Here is an 8,610-nt window from a genome sequence, read left to right on the forward strand (position 1 = left end):
GTTGTTGTCTGCTTTTATAGGCTCTCTGCCCAAAGAGCTCTCTTTAGCAGGGGTGATTGTCATGGTGTAAATATGGTCATTATTTTTGCCTCCTGATTCATGGGTTCCAATACTTAATCGCTTCCTATGAAATCATGTTGATTTTCTATAGCTGACACGACACGTATCAGTGTTTATCTTCTTGACTATCTTATGATTTAAAATTCAGCTAGTACTGTTTTGTGGAGTCCTGGTGTATTCTTTGAGAAACTTTTTTTATAAGAGTCTGTGTCATTGTTAGATGCCATTGAGTCATTTCCTACTCACAGAGACCCTACGTCCAACAGAACAAAACACTGGTTCTGCACCATCCTCACAAATGTTGTCATGCTTGAGCACTTATTGCAGCCACTGTGTCACCCACCTTGTTGAGGGTCTTCCTGTTTTGTTCTGACCCTCTACTTTACTACCAAGCATGAGGTCATTCTCCAGGGACTAGTTCTTCCTGATAATATGTCCAAAGTATGTGAGGTAAAGTTTCACCATCCTTGCTTCTAGGAGCATTTTGGTGGTATTTCTTCCAAGATAGATTTCTTAGTTCTTCCAGTAGTCCATGATAATTTCAATATTTCTGAACTACCATAATTCAAAGGCATCATTTCTATTCGGATCTTCCTTATTTAGATCCAGTTTTCAAATACATATGAGGTGATTGAAAATACCATGGCTAAGATCAGTAACATCTTGGTCCTCTAAGTGACACATTTGCTTGTTTACACTTTAAAAGGTCTTTCGCAGCAGATTCACCCAATTCAATATGTTGTTTAATTTTCTGACTGCTGCTTCATGGGCATTGATTATGGATCCAAGTAAAATGAAATCTTTGACAATTTCAATGTTTTCCCCATTTATCATAATGTTGTCTACGTGTCCAGTTGTAAGGATTTTGTTTTCTTTATATTGAGTTGTAATCCATACTGAAGGCTGTATTCTTTGATCTTTATCATTTATCAGTAAATCCTTCAAGTCCTCTTCACTTTCATCCATCAAGGATGTGTCATCCGAATACTGTTAATGAGCCTTCCTCCAATCTTGATGCTGTGTTCTTCTTCATATAGTTATGTTTCTAGGATTATCTGCTTGTCATACAGACTAAGTATGGTGAAAATATACAACCTTGATGCACACCTTTCCTGATGTATGAGGATGTGTAGCTTGTTTAACATACAAGTGACCATCTTATTTCTCCTAATGAACACTTTATTTCCCAGTTCTGCTTTTATAGATGCCATTGCATAAAAGAAGAATTAGCTTTGACAGGTAGGACTTTGAGTTTATTTACACTTCAGGCTTTCCCCTCGCTTCAGCTATGTCCTTTGAATCCTTGCTGCGGACTTACTTTAGAGAACCATGGCTTCATAGCACATGATGCATTAATGCTCCTGAATAAATCAAATCACTAAAGCACAATTTATTTAGAGCCTGTTCCCCTTTGACTTCAAAACAAGAGAGAAATAATTACAATGTATTAGGTAAAATAATATATACTATTAATCAGGGGATAGGGATAATCTTCATAAACTCTATCAGAAGGTGAACAATTCCTGGGCTATGTCTTGTCACATTTACAAACTTCTTTAGAGCTTTGCAGTGCAGAAATCTGTATGTGCCTGCCTGGGCTCAGCTGCAAAATCCATCATTAGCTACACACACAGCACAGCTCAAATACCAATGTCTCTCATTCACCACCGTGGTAACAAGCCAGGATGAGTTCTGCTGGGAAAAAGTGTGTGTGGACAACTGAACAGAGTCAAAATGTGATAACAGATTAGGAGAGTCCTTGGAAAACTCATAAGATTATTTAATTGTGAATGAAAGTAAAATATTCAAAAATACATATATATTTTACATTAAAACACAAAAGTTAGTCACACAGACAATTTATAAGTAAAATGCCATTCCTAAGTCACTTTGTTCGATAAATTTCAATTTTATATGTTATAGGAAACACATGAGACCAGAAGACTGATTAAGGACATGCTAAAGAGATGTGGGCTCTAGTCTTGGCCATGCTATTTATGAGCTGGGTAACATCAGGGAAAGGCTAATGAGATACTGCATTTAATAGGATTCTCAGGGGAAGTGCTAGGATATGAACAAGAACTCAACAAATGGCACTTACCATTGCCTGTGGGGTCGTGGTGTGGCGCTGGACCACAAGGTCAGTTTGAACTACAAGATCAGTGGTTCAAACCCACCAGCCATTCCATGGAAACTTATAGCAATACAGGGTCACTGTGAGTCAGAACTGACTTGAAGAAATTTGACAACAACAACATTGCCTGTTACTTGCAAGGAGTCCCTGTGGGATGCAAACAGCTGTTAAGTGAAAGACTGATGGCTTGAGTCCAGTCAGAGCGTCCTCAGGAGAAGCCTGCCAATCTAGTGCTGAAAAGGCAGTTACTGACACCTGCGGAGCATAGGTCTACCGGACACACATGAGGTCACTATGAGTATGAATCTATTCAATGAAAACTGCTTTTTATTTTTTTTATTGTTTGGAAAGGAAAGATAGAGAGAAATTTTAGGGTATCATTTTACATCTTTGGTACTTATATTCCCAGTTTCTATCTCACTATCTGTTAGGTCACTACAGTACCATTTAGTGGATTTTAAGAACAAACAACCACCTTTGGCATATCTGAAAAGCTCTGCTTCGAGTAATTTCCTATTTGGGGAAAGACTGCATTTTCTTACATTGCTCTGACCTAGAAGGTATAGAAAGGAGCCCTGGTGGAGTAGTGGGTGACAAGCTGGGCTGCTAATTGCAAGGTCGGCAGATGCTCCACAGGAGAAAGCTGAAGCTGTCTACTCCCATAAAGATTTACAGACTCAGAAACCTTGTGCAGGGTTGCTATTTAAGTTCAGGTTGAAGAAGATTAAAACATATGCAAGAACAGGTTGAAGCTGAAAAAATTAAAACAAGTCCACAAGAGCCAAAACACAGCCTTAAACATATTCCACTTGAATTTACACACCATCTCAAGAACAGATTTGATGTATTAGACATGAATGGCCGAAGATCAGAAGAGTTGTAGGATATCTTTCATATAGGAAAAAAGCAAAAGGGCATCAAAAAGAAAGGAAAGACCAAATGGATGTCAGCAAAGACTCTGAAACTTGTTCTACAACATAGAGATGCTAAAGTGGATGGAAGAAGTAAAAGAGCTGAACAGAAAACTTCCCAAAGGGCAGCTCGAGAAGACAGAGTCATGTATTACAATGAATAGCGTAAAGACCTGGAGTTAGAAAACCAGAAGGGAAGAACACACTCAGCATTTCTTAAGCTGAAAGAATTAACTAAAAAATTCAAGTCTCCACTTACAATGATGGAATCTATGGACAAAATCAGAGGGCTGGCGTGGCACTGTAGGATACACACTGGACTGCAAGGTCAGCAGTTCAAACTCACCAGCCACTCCTTGGAGAATCGCTATGAGTTGGAACTGAATCAATGACACTTAACAACAACAACATGGACAAAATCAGCACTGAATTTTTAACCACAAAGTTAGCAGTTCAAACCTACAAGTTACTTCTTGAAAACCCTGTACAGGGTTGCTATGAGTCAGAACTAACTCGACAGCACTTAAAAACAACATTGGACAAAATATTGAATGATGAAGAAAGCATCAAAAGAAGATGAAAGGAATTATACCAAAAAGAAATGACTGATGTTCAACTTTTTCAAGAGGTAGCATATGATCAAGAACCATTGGTACTGAAGGAAGTCCAAGCTTCACTGAAGGAACTGGTGAAAAACAAGGCTCCAGGAATTGACAGAAAACAAATTGAATTCTTTCAACAAACTGATGCAGCACTGGAGGAAATCACTCCTCTATGCTAAGAAATCTGGAAGAGGCTACTTGACCAATCAATTGGAAACAATCCATGTTTGTGCCATTCCAAACAGAGGTGACCCATGAGAATGCAGACCTCACTGAACAGTGTCATTAATATCATATGCAAGTAAAATTTTGTGGAAGATAAGTCAAAAATAGCTTCAACAGTACATCAATAATGAAGGAGATGCCAGATTCACAAGAGGTCTTGGAACTAAGGATATTATTACTAATGTCAGATGGATCTTGGCTGAAAGCAGAGAATACCAGAAAGATGTTTACTTGTGCTTTAATGCTTATGTAAAGGCTTTCAACCATGTGCATCACAATAAACTATGGGTAACTTTGAGATGAATGGGATTCCGGAGCACTGAATTGTGCTCATGAGGAACCTGTACCAAGGGCAGCCATTTGAACAGAATAAGGGAATACTGAATGGTTTAAAATCAGGAAATGTAAAGCACCAGGGTTGTATTTTCACCATAATTATTCAATCTGAAAATTGAGCAAATAATTTGAGAAACAGGATTATATTAAGAAGACTTTGGCATCAAGATTGGAGGAAGACTAATTAACAACCAGTGACTTGCACAGGATACAACCCTGCTTGCTAGAAGTGACAAGGATTTAAAATACTGATGAAGATCAAAGACCACAACCTTTAGGATTAAACCTCAAAAAAAAAAAAAAAAATCCTCATAACTGGACCAATAAATAATATCATGATGAGGAGAGAAAAGACTGAAGTTGTCAAATACTTCATTTTGCTTGAATCCAAAATTCACATATCTACCTTCATGGATGCAGCAGAGAAGAAATCAAACAAAGTATTTCATTAGGCGCATCTGCTACATATATATATATATATATATATATATATTTCATTGGTTTTGTTTTTCTAGAAAACCCGGTCTAAGCCATGTGGCACCGAGACTGGGGTTCTAGAGAAACAAAATTGTACGGATGAGTTTTCTAAATTGGTTCTCAAATTTAATTTTAAAGGCACTTATATAGGCAAGAGACACGTCTGACCTCCACTTCATAAGAATCGGCCTTGGGCTGCCTTTGAGTTTGGTCTTCATTCCTACTTGTGGGGTCAGCAGAAGCCAGACATGGTCTCTATTTGTTTTAAGCAGTTGGCATTGTAAGCAGGATTCATTGCAATGACTTCAGACCTATGAATTTACAAGCTTTTCAAAGAGAAAGAATGAAGGGGCCTGGGATAAAATACTTAAGCAGAGGAGAGAGTGGCAGGGGTTTTTGAATTGTCTTCAGCAGCAGCTTTTGGAGTTGTCTGGAGTGGATGACAAACTAGTTAAAAGGGATGGCTTATATAGGGTTTGGGCCTACTGGAATTCACCCTGCCAGAAATCCAAGTCCATATGCATATGAATGGAGTTAGTCCAAGGTAGAAGAAAAGTTCAAGTTTGAGTGCTTTTAAAAGGTTTATGTGTTTGACTATCCTAAGGATATTGGTTTCTGCTGCTTATTATTGTAAAATAGACATACATGTGTGGTAGAAATGCATATTGGGTGTAATGATCGCAGAGAACTTGAACTTGTAAGCCCTCCGTTAGTCTGTACTTGACTGGATTTGATAAAAGGGGAGTTAGAAATGGCCCAGAAAAAAATATGCTTGGTTTAAACCTTTGAAGGGGATCCTGGTGTGGTGCTGTAGGCTAATTCACCAGACTGCAAAGTTTGAACCACAAGATCGGTGGTTCAAACTTACAAGCTGCTCCTTGGAAACCCTATACAAGGTCGGTCGCTATCGGTTGGAAACAACTCAATGGCACTTAACAACAGCAAGTATTTAGAGTATGGGGCCTTAGGTTGATTCCTGAGTCCCATCAGAACCTTCAGAGTTGGAACATTTACATTTGAAAAGGCATGAAGACCAACCTCAAACTGCTGAGAGGACAGGAGATTCCCAATTAGAAGAAAGCAAAAACAAAAATGGACAGTTTGATGTTTTGAGTTTTGGAAGCCTAAGACAGAGTTTTACTGGTGGCACTGGATTGCAAGGTTGGCTTGAACTTCAAGGTTGGTAGTTCAAATTCACCAGTCACTTCTTGGAAACCCTATACAGGGTCACTATGAGTTGGAACCTACTCGACTATACTTAACAACAACATTCTAAATTCCTGGTGTGGAGTTGTATCATAAGCACTAGACTACAAGGTCAGTTTGAACTACAAGGCTGGCAGTTCAAATTTACCAGGGAAACCCTATACAGGGTTGTTATGAGTCCATCAGAACCAACTCAATGGCACTTAACACCATTCTAAACTGATACAATTTCAATACAAAAGACTTCTGAATGGTCTATTTGTACCTACCCTTCAGTACTTTAAACTTCATTTTCCACTTGGCAGGAAATTAATAAGCTGTCACATCACATCTTTGCTTAAAAGCATCTAACAGTTTCTACTGCACCTAGAACAAAACCTAAATACTGCATCCTAGAGGTCAGGTCTACCTGCCTACCTTTCTGCTCTTACCTTGTTGGGTTCTCTCCCTTGTCTATACCTTCACAGCCACACTAGACTTCTTCAGATCAAATTTACCACAAACAGTTGAAGAGGTGAAGCCAAGAAATGTGTGGGAACTCTAAAGCTAATCCCCAAAGATGACTTCTACCATTAGTTAGGCACAATGGAAGCAACATGGATTTTTAAGTAGAGTTATTAATGGTGTTAGTTGGAAGTGACATTTATTTGGATTTGTGTGTTCAAGTTAGCTACATAAAAATATTACAGTCAGTTCAACTGAACTTTTTACTGTTTACTCCTAATAATTTACTGTATATCCCTGGTGAACAGAAATTATTCCAGAAGAAATGTTTTACCTAATGATCTGGAAACTTTTTACATTACACCCTCCATCACTAGTAAGATTTTGAGTGTATAGTCATTGTTAACTGATATATCCATTATATGTGTACTTTATAGTCATACGCATGCATTTATACATTGCCAGCATTATATACATGTACATATCTATATTGATAGACATTCTAATGTTTTCCCAGTGGAGCATTTGATGGATCTGATACATGTATCCCACTTGAAAGAACACTGCTTTAGATGTGTTATTGTGATAAAGGGGTAAAAAGTCTTCCTTCAAAAGGACTTTTAAAACTGTCACTGTCAAATCTGCTTAACAAGTGTTGGCTCTGTATGAAAAGCACTACCATAAGGTCGGTGGCTTGAGCTCACCAGTTCAAACCATGGGATGAGGATGAGGCTTGTGGCTCCCACAAAGACTTAAAGCCTATAGTCATGACTATGAGTGAGAACCGACTCGACAGCACTTGCCACAACAACACTAAAAAGTAAAATGACGATACAGATTCACCAAGATGCAAAACATCAGTACAATCATTGACTTATAAATAAACCTTAACATAATTGCTAGAAACTACATATTGAACTGACATGTCATGCTATCAAGCAACATATAAATTCATACTTATGAAGACATAGAAAAATATTTTGCAAGTGTGATTTGTAAAGGAACCAAAGTTAGAATGCAGTAATATCAAACTCTGAGCACGGTAATTGAAGACAGGCCAACGTTCAGAGCTGACTGGTTAGATCACGTGTCCTCAAGTCAAAGACGCAAACAGTAATGGCCTTAGCAAGTAGGCCATAGAGAATATGTCTCCAGCAGAAAAACCTGTTTTAAGTATGTCAATATTTGCAAAACCACCCATATAGCACGATACTGTTTTAAGAAGCGAAATATGAAAACCAGTGACCAAAGATACAGGAAGAGGAGAAATGATGCCATCTGACTCTGAATCTGGGTTTATCAGGGGGAGCACCTCTCTCCAGTTGCTGTACATTGCTTACTCAAGTTACAGAAAAACATTTTTAGTCTTCAATCCAAAGGATCTGCCAGACAAAAAAAATTGCTTATTACAAATGACATTCTAAAGCAAATATTCAAACATTTTCTTAAAGCACCCTTAATAGAAGATATAAATGATTTTATAATGTTTTAAAAGTTCATTTAAATTTAGAAAAATTTTACCTAAAATAATTTATGGGAGAGTAAGAATCTTAGTGTTTTGATGTAGACAATACAGTCAGTAGAAAGTAAGAAAGTAGGAAAAGGATTTGATTCTAATTAGCTGTGAAATTTTTGCCAGTTCATATGAACGAACAATGAAATGAGCCCCTGGAAAAAATAATCAAGAGCAGATCTGACAAACTTTAATAAAAATACAAACTATTTTAAAATGTCAGTTGGTTTTATTGGGAAAACAAAGTTCTAACAAGATTTGTAGAGCTAAAATTTGACAGCTTACCTTGCCATACTTCTGTGCATAAGACCCTGTTAGCAGTGAGTGAAAAACAATAATGGTTTCATCCAAATCCCAGACAAACACGCGCTGAAGACATAAAAGACAAATATAAAAACTTTATAAAGTTTTAAGAAACAGAAATCTCTTCACATGTAGAAAATATCTTGCTTCATTGTAAGATATAATCTTGATGTCATTTTATAGAAAAATATCCTACTACCTTACTTATTCCCCAAATTTAGCACTCATAATACCTGAAAAGCAAGTGATAATAACAATAATAATAATAAGCTGTATACCAAAAATACATATTTAAATTGTATGATAGACCTGCACTTGATATTTTATTTTATGCATCATAAATTTTTATACTTAATGGATTCATGAAATTTATAATTGCAAAGAATTAAAAATGGAAAT

At 37.2% G+C, this 8,610-nt stretch overlaps 1 protein-coding gene across 3 annotated transcripts in view; it reads right to left on the reverse strand.

Moving 5' to 3' along the window:
* The window catches only part of EYA4 (eyes absent homolog 4 (Drosophila)), a 74,528-nt gene that overhangs the window by 33,891 nt on the left and 32,027 nt on the right, over positions 1-8,610 (reverse strand). For all 3 annotated transcript variants that reach the window (XM_006834652.1, XM_006834653.1, XM_006834654.1), the window contains exon 8: positions 8,194-8,277. In XM_006834652.1, the coding sequence (XP_006834715.1) occupies positions 8,194-8,277 (84 nt within the window). The remainder of the gene's footprint in view (positions 1-8,193; positions 8,278-8,610) is intronic.

This window comes from Chrysochloris asiatica, unplaced genomic scaffold, assembly GCF_000296735.1.
Source record: "Chrysochloris asiatica unplaced genomic scaffold, ChrAsi1.0 scaffold00013, whole genome shotgun sequence".
In the NCBI taxonomy this organism is placed as follows: domain Eukaryota; kingdom Metazoa; phylum Chordata; class Mammalia; order Afrosoricida; family Chrysochloridae; genus Chrysochloris; species Chrysochloris asiatica.